The sequence below is a fragment of the Ixodes scapularis genome, unplaced genomic scaffold (assembly GCF_016920785.2).
Source record: "Ixodes scapularis isolate PalLabHiFi unplaced genomic scaffold, ASM1692078v2 PGA_scaffold0__279_contigs__length_252992795, whole genome shotgun sequence".
Taxonomy (NCBI): Eukaryota; Metazoa; Arthropoda; class Arachnida; order Ixodida; family Ixodidae; genus Ixodes; species Ixodes scapularis.
The window spans coordinates 111,936,161-111,951,559 of NW_024609835.1; the positions used below are offsets into that span (position 1 = coordinate 111,936,161).

Genomic DNA, 15,399 nt, shown 5'->3' on the forward strand with positions numbered 1-15,399 from the left:
TATAAATCGTCCAGCTGAGCTTCATCTGAATCGTCCCGAAGAGCTTCATCTCAATCGTCCCGAACCGCTTCAACTGAATCATCCCGAACAACATTCCTTAGACAGCTCGGAACCCCATACGCTGAAGCTTCCCGAGTACCATCTCCTGAATCCTGCTGAACCAAACCGTCCAGAGGAGCACCAAGCAGCTGCTGCTGTCCCCGCACAGCAGCAGCAGCCTGAACCGCAGCACGAAGAGGCAGCGGACGCGGCTCAGCGGCCGGCCTACCAGCCGGCGGCGTCGGCGTCGGCGGGCGGCCTGGGCAAGTTCCTGCGTCGGCCGCCGTTCGCGCGTCCCGGTAGGACGGGCAGCGGCTCAGACGTGTGCTTCGGAGGGGCGCGCTGCACGTTCTTCCTGCAGTGCTGGATGGCCGGCGGATCGCTGGGCTCTTCCTGCGGACCGCTGCTCTCCTGCTGCATCACGCCCTCGGATGCCATCATCAAGCCCCGCTACTACGGTCCCGTCAAGAACGACCCCTGTGAGTTGGAAATGACTAAGTATATACCGAACCTTCCTTCCAGAAGGTATTGCTGGACCTTCCTACCAGAAGGTAGTGCTAGACCCAGTAATTTTCCTACCCACCTCCTAGAGGGAAAGGGGGGGGGGGTGTACATTCCCCTTGTTTTGCACCTAAAAAAATCTTCCGCTAAAAAAAAAAAAAACACACAAAAAACATATTCATTTTGCGCGAAACTTTTGCTTTTATTGAGCGCGCTGGTGCAAAAGGGGCTCCTATATGGAGTAACGTCACAGTTGCATCAGAGCACAAGCCGTTTCGTCGCCTCTCCTCCGCGCTGCTTCGCTCTTTGGCTCCTCTTCTCATTGACGTGAAGTAGAATGAAGGAGGGGTTTGCCCGTTGAATATATATTCGTTACTGACATTCATTGCGGTATCTCAGTATTGATACCATGACTATATTTTTTGGCGTTGCCTTTTGCTTCACTTTGTGCTTTCTAACGGAAATTACGCATTCTTCATTATATGTTTAAACTGTCATGTTGAACGTAGAGTTCCAGAACGTTTGTCGGGCACCACGCTTCCATCTCTGCTCACATGCAGGAAAAAAAAAAAAACAGAAAAAGAGTGAAATAAGTAGAGTAAAAAAAAAAAAGCCTCCTTTTACCCCCCCCCCCCCCCCTTTTCTTCCTCCACCCCATATCCCCAGACATTTATACCCCCCCCCCCCCCTTAATTTTAATTCCTGGGAAAACCCCCTACCGGAAGGTTGTGCTGGGCTTTCCTAGAAGGTAGAGCTAAACTTTCCTCCTACCAGAAGGTCCCGCACTGCGTCAGGGTAATAATGTAATATATATATATTATGAGTGAGTAGCACTTTCTTAGAAACAATGGGGTTTGTGAATGCTTCTCCTCTGACAACTATACTTGTATGATTAGTTTAACCTGTTGCAACCTTCAATATTTGCGAATGCTGCGTAATAGGGGTGAAGCGGTTAGAAATTCAGTGCTGCCGTTGAAGAACCAGAGTTTTAAACCGCCGAACACCTGAGAATACACATAGGTTTGGTTTTTCAATGTTCGGGCAAACCGGGTCCTTCAATCTGCCTTTATTAAGATTTATTAGCCAATTTATCTAGGAACACTACATGATTTATTTATTTACCCTCAACGTATAAGGTACATTACAAAGGAGAGTGAACACACGAAAAAAAATTACAAAATAATTCCTCTCTATTTTTGTATTCAATTAAACGTTTTCTCGCCACCCCCGTGTCTGGGCGAAAAACTTCCGCAATCTAGTTTTGAACGGCTCGAAAGAATGTGATCCTTACTTTGAAAGCTTCGGAATGTAGAATTACAGGGAGAAATTTTTCAGCAACAAAACTCCACATTCTATGAGCGCGTGATACTTGTCTATGCGATACTTGTCTATGCGATACTTGTATATTCAAAAGATTTAATAAGCAAGATATCACCGTATTTTCTGAATGCGACCACGTTCCCAGGGCGCTGTCATTGATACTGTGAAAGAGTAGGTTATTCCTCCGCAACCAATCTTACATAATCGTTGTCTCGAATTTAAATGGCGGTTATCTCTTTTCAATTGTGGCAACAGTTTGATGTGCTTCGGACAGCTTTTGGTGCGTGTCATCCAGCGCAGCAGTTCTGGATCCCACCGTCGTTACTTTTTCTTACAAGATCCGAGTTTTTTTTTTTTAAATTTACTTTAGGTTTACTATTACTTGGTTAATAGAAGCTAGCACAGCGTTTTCACCTTCCTCGAATTTCCTCGAACCTCGCCGAACGACCGTTTAGGTCTTGAAGAAACCACATTTCAATAAACTGCCCTAGTTGCTTCTCACTCACGGGACCAGGAAACCTATGTTGCGCTTTTTGGACTCCCACGGCGACTATGGAGAAGGAAGTGACGTTAACAACGCAGCAAACGAAGATTGGATGTTGATTAGTGGGAGTCGCTGATGACGAATTTCCGCAGAAGAAACATCAGATCTGCGTTTTTTGCTTTGTAGACGTCACTTCCTTCTTCCTAGTCGCCTTGGGAATCCAAAAAGCGCAACATAGGTCTCCTGGGTTAACCACTACATCCCCACAAAGCATCAAAAGTAACTCTCGAAATTACTCGAGACAGGTTTATGGGCATGGAAGTACAACATACACACATAGTTTGATCTAAAACATGGATGATTCTCACTTTTACTAACCTGCACAGTAGAAAAATAAAGAGCTTAACGTTCTGCATGGTAGTCGTGCACCCATACCCACTGGCCGATTGTGACGATGGTTCGTATTATGGTTCGCTGTTTGTATGCGCTGGTCTTCAGGACGGTATTGTTGACGTTGTTGTAGGCTGAACGAAGAGCGGCTCTATGTGAATTGATCATCGGACCAGGGGCGACGATGTCAGGCTTGCTCAGCGGGGATGCAGCAGAGAATGGGTGACGTACCGCGATGTTGACGGTCACTTGCCAGCGCCATCCCTTCTGCAAACAGCAGTAGAAGAACGAAGACCTTAGCATTTTGCTTACCAGTCGTGCACCCATGTGCACTGCCCGATTGCGACGATGGTCTGGGTATTAAAAGTTCCGAAGCAATGATCCTTTTTACAAATTATAACACTCACAAAGCAATTATTTTAGTAGTACTAAACTGTGTGACTGTCTAAAGGAATAATCGAAGATGAGGAAGGTAGTGACCCTTGCCCTCCATTCACTTATCTGGTGAATGTCTAGTTTGCCCTATTCACAGTTTAGTTCAGTCTTATTTCTAGTAAAACTGCAAAGGTGAAGCCTGGCGTTTATTTTCCTTTTTACTGCATTCGTTGGTGTGAATAAAATACTCCAGTGCAACTTGTACTTTGTGTTTTAAAGAAGTTAAAGCCATTCAAAGATGCATCATCAAAAGTTGCCTTCAAAAATATCTCCCTTATATCATGTGGTCAGTGACTCCAAGTTTCAGCCGGCATGCCGTGCTTCAGGAGGTGGCTCATTATAAGACGCTATGCGACTAAACGATTGTAAGTGAAACAAGAGCAGTCACAGGCGACGCTGTTGAAGCAAGTAACACGGTCGCTGCTCGACATCACTGCGTACGCATCCGCACGCGTTCCATTCATGCAACAGCGTTCAAGATTAAGTTGTTTTCACTACCGTATGTTTATGAGTGTTTTCTGCATGCAATGTACGAGAAAGAAAACATACGTTACTGTTTCGCTCCTCTTCATCTGTTCAGATTGCGGGCGTAGTGGAGGTCGCATCAGCCGGATCGTGGGAGGCAAGGAAGCAGAGTTCGGCCAGTTTCCCTGGCAGGCGTTCATTCAAGTCTCCGGAAGCCGGTGTGGTGGAACCCTCGTCTCCAGGCAGCATGTCGTCACAGCGGGACATTGTGTCGCCAAGTAAGAACCAGCATTGTCACTGTGTTGGGTTTGGATACAAGGCGTCAAGAGCTCTACGGACGTTAAGAAGGACAGCAATATTGCATACTGATTGTTTTAAATAATTTATAGTGAGCAAGGCATAAGGATAAAAGGTAGGCATGTCTAGCACGATTATATAGACGAAGTTTTATTCCTTTGCTTACGACAGCACTGCGCTGAAGGCATTAGCTGTTATTATTTGCCATTTTCTGATGTGGCATGTAGTATTCTCCCGGACATCAGCAGCCCAGAGCGTTTTTAGTGGTTGCCCAACAACGTTAGCTCCTGCTGCCTAGGACTTGACAACAAATTTGCCTTATCGGAAACCGTGAAATAATTCTTGAAGTATACGCTTTTTATGAGCTCTAAAGGCATTTTCGAACCAGGCATTTTTTTATATAATATGAAAATTCAAAATTATCTCGCTTTATGCACGCTCAAAATTAGCGGTTTTTATCTTAGTAAGAAAAGTTCCATTTACGATACCTTCGCTCAATTCTCTAGGCCAATAAATATTGAATCGGATCATTTTCAAACACTGCACAACTCGGCCTCGGTCGCACTAAAGCTTCTTAAAACAGAGTTTAATGACTAGTTGTTCAACAGACAGTGTCTTGAGCATTAAGGTTCTAATTACTGTTAACAAAATCACTGCACAGCTCCCCGCACTGTACAAGACCAAAGCTGAGTGTTAATTCTGAAATCTATGCGTTACTGGTTGGTATGCTACAATAACAGCACCAGGCGAAAATGCATCGGATTTTGTGTCGTCTCGAAAGAGAGCAGCTCCAGAAAAAAGTGGCTAACGAAGGTAAACAAAGCCGGACACAGTGGCAGACAAAAGAGCGTTTTTCGATTTGTTTCAAGAATTGCTTCCCAATTTATATCAACCCGGTTGCATGTTATCTAAGGTGTACAAGATCACAGCGACCGAGCCATAGAAGGGCGGGTCGAAGTGTTCCGTACGTTGGAATCTCCCTGAGCACATGCTGCGTAGCGGTCTATCCGTTGGTCTATCTCAATCGGAGTCTCTGCACTGCTTTGCGGCGCCTGTACTTAAAGGAGCGATGCAACAATTTTTGTACTTTGCGCAAATACCGCTTAGAACAGATCCCTGACGTTAGTGACCTATGAAACACGCGTTCGTTTTTCACTTCACGCAATAGAAGTCCCAGAAAAAAATTAAAGAAAAACGAGAACGTTCACCCCTCAACTCGCAGCCAGAACAAGCGGCCACGCGATCTGGAGCCGGATTATATGCCGCCAATGTTGATCATAGCCACGCGCTGGGGTTGGCAAAGCACAGGACACGCGCTGAGTTCCAGACATTGTTATGACTCGGCTGTTTTCGTCGTTGCATCGATTGGACGCGGGCGACTACCCGAATGCTTCTGCAGCAAGTAATTATCACGAGCCCAAATCGAGTGCCGCCGCAGGGCTCGGGTCCAATCTATGAACCGCATTAAAATATCGCCACTTGGGTGTTCTGCGATTCCCACGTTACGTCATTTAATTTTGCAAAGGAGAGATTGAACGAAAATAATTGCTTTTGTCCTTGAAATTTCACCGCAACAAAGGAGTTTCTTGGCCAGTGGCGTTGCGTGCGTGTATCCTTCAGTCCCACTAGTGCCAGTAAGCTCGTGTATAGTGAAAAGCATTCCAACTGATTATCGTTGCACAGCTCCTTTAATACACTTTTTTGCTTATGTATTTTGGTGGTTATAACAGTTATTGTAACTACATGTTTTAAGCACACAATGCTTCAAAAGGTCCGGATATTCACTAAAAAGGAACAGCGATTCCCGATACGCATCACTTGAAATAAAAACTTTTTTGAAAGCAATCTATTTTTTTTAACAAAACGTAAAAACACCGCGTAACGCAATCTAGAAAAGAAACACTTGCCGCCAAAAATGTAGCAAACGAACCTTGCCCAGCTTGTAGGGGTTTATTATGCCACAACTTAATTTCGGTTGGCTTTACTGATCCATTCTGCATTATCACCAATCGAGACCGCAGGAAAAAGCTTAAGACCGTCGGGCGACTGTTAGCGTTCGAAGCAAATAAAACTGGATAGAAACTGTACATGAAAACTAATTTTCACCCAAAGTTTTCAGGTATCTGGCATAGTTGCGTCTTGTGCCACTAAATAAGTTATGCTTCAGAGTAACGACACTTGGCCACACTGTGGCTTAAAATCATGTTTGCCTGTTATTCAGAGCTTTATCTGAAATCACAGAAAACGCTTTTCCGTCCTCCACAAATGTTATAACAGTTCGGGACAAAGCAAAGCAATATTACATGAGCTTCCTAACACCGAATCCAATGCTGAGGAAGTCGCACTTTCGAATCATGACGATCGGCAGTTGCATCTGTTCTGCACAAGCACCAAAATGGCGACGCCCACAACAATGCCGGAGAACGGGGTAAGCGCAGCTCATTTAGTGGCTCTAGTTGATACCTCTTGACAGATGCGAGTTGTAACGGCACGTGAGGCGTGGTCGTTCTGCAAATCGTCTCGTTTCTTTTTTTCTTTTTTTTTTTTTTTGCGGGCTTCTTTTTGCATTTCATCTGTACCCTATTGCCAGACATGTACACGCTACCCAAAAAAGTAACTAAATACCGCTACTCGTTACTCGCTCAAAAAGTTACTAAATGCGTTACTCGTTACCGATTCCCAAACGCAACGCGTTACTTTACCTTAAAATAACTAGTTACTTTTCTCGCTACTTTGATGACCAAATACAGTTTTATAGTCTGTTTTCTTTGCAGTAGCCGCTGGACTTTAGAAGTTTTGATTGGTTATGTTTTCCCGCTTTATTGGGAATGGATTTCCGGCGGCGCTGAAGAGTCGTTCTACGGACGCACTCGAAGAAACGCCAGGATTTGTGCTTGGAACAGTTGGTGAATCTGGGATATACCCTCGATTTTTCGTTTTCTTTAATTCAAAAGTTCGAAGTTGACAATGTGTTTTGTGCCTTCCCGTGCTGGTAACCTCCGGGTTTACATTCAAACTGTTCGTTTCTAGAAGGTTCGACCAACGAACCTCGTTGTGTTCGCTGGGTGAAGGATGTTTCCAGCCGTGGAGTTCGACTGACGTGTTCAGTGATGCATACGTTGCTATACTGCCGTACGTATTAGTTATTTTTTGGCTTTCCGATATGCCTTTGTCGCAGGAGACGCATACCTGGGTTAGAATTAAAATTAGGCTTTTCAAATGGTGTTGTACACTTCACTCCTCAAAAGTAATGAAATACCGTTACTCGCTACTTGGCCCTTAAAGTAACTACGCACGTTACTTGTTCACTCTCTAAAAAAGTAACTAACTAGGTTACTCGCTACCAAAAATATTAACTAAGAAGTAACTCTTTACTAGTAACGCGTTACGTACATGTTTGTCTGACGCATAGGCTGTCAATCAGAATGTAACAAATTTGGGGAAAATATTGCTCCCCGAGAAAGCATATTTAGTACTTTTTGCTTCATTGTCGATTAAACGTTATGCACAAGCCTGAGCACTACCAAACTCAGTTTTCAACCAACACATTCGATGTTGTTTTCTGGTGCTACACCGAGCCAAAGGTTCCTTGAATTTCCGGGAGTCTTTGGCATTGAACTAGATTTAATTAGATGTTCACTTGTTTACAAGTTCAAGAAGACTTCTGAGCAGCCGGGGTGCTCGACTAGTGGAGTCGTCGTTTTTCCCGCGGCCGCAGTAGGACCACCGGGTGAACGCAATGAGCTCACGCGTTGACGAAGACGAAGAAGCAGCCAATGACGAAGCAGACGACAAAGCGATTGTAAAGTTATACGACGACTGGAACTGTTTTTTTGCGCTTGCTGACAAACTAAAAGGCATCACAAAGAAACAGAATCCTATGAAGTTCTGACATGCAGGAGAATCCAAACTGGTACCAGGGCCTACCAAACAATTATGCACGAGGATGTACGGGCACGACAGCCCTATGCAGCCGGGAAGCCGGAAAGCGAGTACTACAAGTAGCATGTCGGTGGCACCACTTCCGGAATGCGCGCTCAGGCGCAGTTAGCTTGGTGGCATCGCTCACTGGCCGCCTCCGCATTCCAAATCCGAAAACGGATCCCTCATATCAAGACCCACAAGCTATGTGCCCAACAACCCCCCAACTTCTCGCTGCTACGAGTCCCTTTCAGACGCTCGCGCCCTAAACGTGCAATATTCTTCGAGTCGTGGAGGAAAAAAAAAACAAAACTTCCGAGCTAAGGTTTTTGGACACCTCAACATTCTTCGCTAGTCGGTTCAATCACAGTCCTTCAAAAAGCTCCTTGGATGCTGTCTTGGTCTTGTTAAGCGACACCTTTTCCACTTGCTTGAAGTTCTGAAGAAGTCCGTCCCTGACTTTTTTCGAAAAGGCCCCCAGGAAGCACTGTGAAGCCGCCCTTCTTATCTCCGGTCAGAAGCTTGAGTTTGTTCTCCTGGAAGTATGAAACCACTGATACCGTTCTTAGTACCCTCTTTTGCTTTGCCCGATTTGTATGTCAGGTTGTCAACCGCCTCCGAGGTACAACTCTCCCTCTCTTCTGGTTCGGCTCTTTCGACCAGAACCCTCGCTATGCACAACTTCTCGATCGGGTTTGGGTACGGTTAGAGACGGTACTTGGGCCCTCCCAAGAGCACTTCTGTCACATTCTTCGTCACCGACGCATGCCCCAGAAAGAGAACCGGACAAGGTGCTAGAGCGCATGCCTTCATACTCATGGGCAGGGTAAAACTGAGGCTCTCCCACAGGAACTCCATCACCTGCGACGCCAGCCGAAGGTGATCACCTAAGGCCTTCTCAGCAGACCTTTCGTTGGGACTCGACTGATGACATCACATCCGCAGACAGTATCGATACCAGCCCGCTTGTTTCCATATCTCCGAGCAAAATATTCGAAACATTCTTTTTGCATTCCCCGCTGAGGGCAGAACGCCCTCGAAGAGCCCCGTTAACTCCGGTGGGTATGTTCCTGTACGCATGGCGTGAGCATAATGCCTAGCCCTGCAGTAGAAGTTGCTAGAAGGCTGACATGTTGAGTTATCGTAACCGGTCTGTTGTTAAGTGTTAAGGCAGAGCCCGCTGTAGAGGGAATAAATTGCATCAGTTGTGACACGTGGTCTAGTTCTACATAGTTCCTTTTAACAATAAGCACCACAAGACAGGGACAAAAGTAATGACACAACACACACTAAGCGCTACTTTCAATTGACTGTTTATTGAAGTAACACTAACTATTAGTACACCCAATCGGGCATCTAAAACAGGAAGTAAGACCCGTCGTCATACCATATATGCAAACGATTTCACACAACCAAAAAGAATCGGCGTCGCATTTGTATGTGCCGGTAGTGTTTTCGTCCCCAGAAAAACTGTCTGTTTGCTGAAAAATTAACAAAAAAGTACAAAGGTGTTTTGTGCATAAAGAAACACTCTAATGCCCGTGTCCCACTAGAGCGACAGACAGAGACAAAAGACAGCGACAAGCCTCAAACCCATGAAGCATGCTCGTGATGGTACCTTTGGCAGGCGTTTAGTCGTTCGGTGCTCGCGAAGTAAGCACGAGCGATTGCAAGCCTGCCAAAGATACCCTCGCGTGCATGATGCTCGTGTTTCAGCATAGCCTCCGTTACTTTACAAAGCGTTTCAAATCGCGAAAGACTCTGGTTTGAGGCCTGTCTTTGTCTTTTGTTTCTGTATGTCGCTCTAGTGGGACACGTGTATAAGCAGTACGTAGTTTGTGCCTCATCGGTCATGTAGGAGATTACTATGACTTGCGGTAAACCGTACGTGGTTTAAACGGGCAGGTGGGTCAATGACAGGGCCCGGAGCACGCGCTGTCAGTAAAGGCGCTGATACCCGTGCCACACGGGCAATTCGAATGTCATTTACAACGAATGACACTTGAGCGGACGGCCGATCAGCGCGCGACACTCCGGGCATAGCGCATTCCACGAGCGACAAATTGCGAGCTGATTCGCCGATCACACAAATGTCATTCGTTGTAAATGGCATTCGAGTTGCCCGTGTGGCACGGGTATTACTCCGACGTTGCGCGCAGCAAACGCAGGCACAGCGCAGAACGTGCGCCTTTCATTGCCCGGCGAGCGAACCTCGATATCTGAGACCAATCGGCATTTCTGGGCGCTGCGCTACGCCGCGTTTGCTATGCTCAACGTCGGAGTATATAACAGAGCCTTATACCCGTGCACACGGGCAACTCGAGTGCCATTTAAAACGAATGACATTTGTGTGATCGGCGAATCAGCTCGCAATCTGTCGCGCGTGGAATGCGCTACGCCCGGAGTGTCGCTCGCTGATTGGATGTCCGCTGAAATGTCATTCGTTGTAAATGGCATTAGAGTTACCCGTGTGGCACGGGTATTAAAGGGGCGGTGCAGCGATATTCAGTTGGAATGCTTTTCACTTCACACGATCTTAATTTCACTAGTGGGACTCGAGGATACTCGCACGAGACGCAACTGGCAGAGAAACTCCTTTATTGCGGTGTAATTTCAGGGACGAAACAGAGAATTTTCGTTCAGTCTCTCCTTCGCGAAACTTGATGACGTAAAAAGTTTGGTCGCGTGTAGTTGGTCAGCCGTTTCAAAGTTGCGACAAGTCACTCGCTGTAGATGAGCAATTTAGCCAGTGCAGTACAACCGCTAGCCTGGGGTCTTTACCGTGCACCACGCAGTAGTGATACACGACCGCGCGCTGGTACGAAGTTCATCATGATTGAAGCGGGCAGGGGTGGGGATTGAATCCAGGATCACCGGGTTCTGCAGCGCGAGATTTTGCTACACGTGCTCCGAGCTAACCCACCCGGCCACCGATCGCCCTTGATGACGTAGCTATGGGATCGCAGTATCTTCCAGTGACGATATTTGAATGCGGCCCATAGATTGGACCCGAGTATTGCGTGGGCACTCGATTTGGCTCGTGATACTCAATAGCTCGAGAAGCGTTTGGGTAGTGGCCCGTGTCCATTCGTTGCAATGATGACAATAGCCGAACCATAACCATGTCTGGAACTCGCCGCGTGTCCTGTGCCTTGCCAACCCCAGCGCGTGGCTACGATCAACATTGGCGGCATATAATCGGCTCCAGATGTTTCGATCTGGATGAGCATCGTACCGGCGTGCGGTCGTGTATCACTACTGCGTGATGCACGTTAAAGACCCCAGGCTAGCGGCTGTACCGCACTGGCTGAATTTCTCATCTACAGCTGGGAGACTCGTCGCCCCTGTGAGGCAGACCAAGTTCTAGGCTGTATAAACATACACACAACCCAATTTTTTTTTCGGCTCCAGATTACGTGGCCACTTGTACTTGCTGCCAGATGAAAGGGTGAACGCTGTTCATTTTTTTTTCCAACTCTTTCTGCGACTTCGATTGCGTGTGGTGAAAACCGAATGGGTGGTTCACAGGTCATTAATGTCTGGGATCCCTTCTAAGCGGTATTTGCGCGAAGTACAAAAATCGTTGCATCACCCATTCAAGGAATTCCCCCTTGGGCAACTTAGCTACTCTTTATGATAGATGCCCTTGTGCCCCTGAACTGTAGAGCAATTAAAATTCTGGGGAAGTTAAGAGACAAGATCTTGAGAAAACTGGACGTGTTATTCAACATAACATTGCAAGAGGATGAAAGATGCATAAGTGCCTCGACAGTTCATTTAACAGATAAAAAATTTGAATTCCTGCTTGAGAGCCCTGATTGGGGTGTATAAATATATATATTTTTTTTTTACTAAGAGGAGCAGTCAGTTGAAAGTTAAGCTTGGTGTTGTCTCTTAGTTTCTGTCCTTTTCTTGCCGCGCTTATTTTCAAAAGGATCTTGGGCTCGAGTTTGCGTGCTCCCGAAACAGATTTGCCACCTTGTATGTTTTGCACAAGCCTCGTTTACCGATCCCTTTTCGCGGGAAGTGTTTTTTTTCTTTTTCGTTTTGCGCGTGCCAATTTGTTTTAAAATCAAGCCGTTCACCCTCCTCAAACGTCAACACGAAACGACACACGCAAGTATATTGACGAAAATAGGAGGAAACAAAACTTGATCGGGTGGGAGGGTAGAGGCAACAACAATCATGGCGTGGTCACTTCGAGAGCCTATCTGTCTCAATTGACTGTTTTGTCATTTATTTTATGAGATTAAATAGTTTTCCTTTGTACGGTGTCGGCTATTCTCTTCTATTTTAACAGTGTTTTTCTTCTGAGGCAAGCGGCATGGACTAGTGTACTGTGGTCCTGGGAGGAGTTCGTACGGTTTGGGGGATGACGGCTCAGTGGTGCGCCTGAAACGCAAGCCATTTGCTCATCCCGAAAATATGGGACTAGAAATCCGGGAGATGATACGAAGGTAACCAAAGGCCGCAGTCAAAGGAGTCTGACAAGCCTTGCGAACGCGCTGTGTTCTCGCCACTCCATCTCTAACCCGGATGTCCCGATAGGCGGCAGGACACATCGGAAAGGTGCATTTCGTAGAATTGAAACAAATAAATGTAGTCAATCACAAACGTCATTTCTTTTATTTATTCCCAGTTTAGGGCTTATTATTAAGGAGTTATGCCCCAAATACTTGACTGCGCCTCTCCATTTTTTTTCTTAATTTGCATGTTTTAATTTGTAGCTTCTGTCTTCTGTGTCGCTTGTACTGAAAAAAAAAAAAAAACCTTACGAGAACATCTTTACAAATGCCAACGTTCCAAACAAACCGAATCAGGCGGGCCATTGGGGTGTGATTTGTATTCTGAAGTTGTATCTTGCTATACGTATTTTCTTTTTTTACACACAAAGAGCAGATTTCCGGGGTCCTGTAAAAGAGAGTGAATATGACCTGGCTCCCTTCTAAGCCTTCTGGAAGACTCCTCATTAGCGAGTGTTGATGGTTCGGCGCCCCGCTTGCCCGCAGATACCAGTACAACCCTTCGAGCATCCGAGTGACGCTGGGCGACTACGTGCTCAACTCGGACGTGGAGAGCATCCCGAGCGAGACGTTTGGCGTGCGTCAGATCCGCATCCACCCCAACTTCCGGTTCACGCCCCAGGCCGACCGCTATGACGTGGCCGTGCTCGTGCTGGACCGACCCGTGGTGTACAAGCCTAACATCCTGCCCATCTGCCTGCCGCCCAAAGACGCCCACTTCGTCACCAGGGTCGCCGAAGCCGCCGGCTGGGGCGCCCTTGAACCCGGCACGTGACACCGTTCCTCATTTTCTATTAGTACGGAGAGGTTTTCGTGGCGCCCTCTTATGGTTCCCATCCTTGACGTCACGAACGGGATTTTTCTCCCCGTGGCGTCGCGAATTGTGATCCTGGCTTGTTGTGATTAGTTGCAAATGACTGTTTGATGGTGTGTGTAAAAATCTCGGTGAAAGCTGGGAGTAATAATTTTTTAAAGCAACAGCTTTACGGGCGACAATGTGCAGAGTTTTCGAGCTCTTGCGCTTTCGTCGCCGCCGTCGCGGTTATGAAAAACCCATTCTCTCCGACCTTGCCGTGAGTCGAGGGACGTCGGGTTTTTTTCCGTCGACAACGCAGCACAGCGAGAGAAGGGAGGGCAGTCCCGGAATCCCGTCAGTAACGGCTCGTCAAAGAAAGCCTTCCCGTCGTCTGCCTGAAGAACTTGTTTTCAAACATTACTTGCGTTATGCGAAATCTCACTTTGGCAGCATCCAGTTGCTACGCGTAATATTGGATGTTTTTTAGAAACTTCCACCGCGCTCACCCTTTTACTTCACGGATCACTGGTGACAGTCGTTAGTGCGAATCACGACAGCGTGGATAAGTCCTCATGTACGTGACGGCACCATTCCACCCGCGTTGCGCGACCATACCACAGCTACCGCTTTCATTTCTTCGCACATTGTAGGCGAAAAATGCGATGTTTTTTGTGTTTTTTTTAAATACAAACACTTCCAAAGTCCGAAAGACTGACATTACACTAGTGTTCGTCGATGAAGGCAACATCAAATCCCTTTCAAGGCGTCACAGTGGGTGCTCGACCAGTCGTGGATAGCCGATCACACGGTCGCGCACGTCACCAATATGAGAACGGCAGGAAATCCTTCAGATTTCCAGCATCCAGCCTGAGATTTCTACCTTTGACAACACTTAGGCGTCTCGAGAGCTTCAAGCGCGCACTCGTTCAATGCCAGGGCACTACGGAAGGCAACTAGAGCGTGCCAGAGTCCGAGCGCCATTTCATCGAAACACGTTCTAAAGAACTGGCTCGTTTTATCGAAACTCTGTATAGAAAAAGCGTGGGCTTCAGTTTAGGGACACTCCGCTTATCGAAGAGGGGACGCTCTTTAGGAAAAGGCTTCCTTTCTTCGCGCGTGCATGACTAGAACACGTGTTGACCTTGACAACCCCCCCCCCCCCTTCGGCCCCCCCCCCCCCTCCCTTTCCACGAAGCTTCATGGCGACAGTCTGTGGCGGCTCATTACAAAAATGTTAAGCCACCTGACCCACCGGTACACGCGGCTCCGCGGCGACCGAATTTGCAAAAAGGAGGCTCATCGACATGTTCTCAAAATTAGGTTTCTCTATGAAAAAATTCTATAAAGGGGGTTTATACTCGAGGCGCGAAGTTTAGGTATCGTCAGCTGGTGGAATTTTCGCACAACCCAGAGTGAGGAAACTTCAACTTCCTCTGCTGGGGCAAACACCTGCAATGCCAAGCTTCTATGTACTATGAAAATTAAGACAGAACCGCGTGGGTAGCAGGTGCACTCGCCAGGAAAATAGAATCGCCCCTAGCGAGCTTCTCAATGCTAACACTCATCTCGTGAGTTTGGTGCACCAGAGGACAAATCCATAGTCTCCTCTATACTCACAAAGCCTTGCCGTTCGGCGACGGAGCCATAGAGTGTCCGATCGCAGATTTGGAGCGCGAGGATCTGGTAGCACAGAGCATCAAAGGGCTATTTCTCGGGGAACCTAGACGTTAGCGCACAGCTTTGGCATCGACGAGGACCCGAAACACACTTGTTCGCTCGGGAGAAGTATGTTTTCGGCACACATCTTTCGAGCGAGTGCCGTCGTAGCGCTGTCAGCATGCCAAGAACTTGTGCCGGGAAACGCGCTTTCACGAGCTGCGGAACAAAAGGAAATCAAAATTGTCTGGAACAAAAAAGTCGGATGTCTATTTATTTTTCCGAAAGCACTCATGCATACCACGATGCGTGAACGCGACGCCAATGTCCAACGAATCGGAGAAAATCGGTTCACTCACCGCATTTGGCGGGAGTTGGTACCGCGAGGGCGCCACAGTATTTGATGGCCCAGTAGACTTCCGGTAATGTATTTATATTTTCTTCGGCAACGCACAGGGATCGGGTAGGAGATCTTCCGTCAGAGAAGTAACTGTTACGCGTTTGTACGAATCTGCGCGGATTGTAGAACGTAGTAGAAATAAAAGGTTACGAGACAAAACAAAGAGGAAGAC

At 47.0% G+C, this 15,399-nt stretch overlaps 1 protein-coding gene across 1 annotated transcript in view; it reads left to right on the top strand.

The window, feature by feature from the left end:
* LOC8024664 (brain-specific serine protease 4-like) overlaps positions 1-15,399 on the top strand; it is a 55,735-nt gene that overhangs the window by 34,127 nt on the left and 6,209 nt on the right. Inside the window, exons 4-6 of the mRNA XM_042292668.1 lie at positions 1-518; positions 3,750-3,912; positions 12,862-13,142. Of these exons, the coding sequence (XP_042148602.1) occupies positions 1-518; positions 3,750-3,912; positions 12,862-13,142 (962 nt within the window). The remainder of the gene's footprint in view (positions 519-3,749; positions 3,913-12,861; positions 13,143-15,399) is intronic.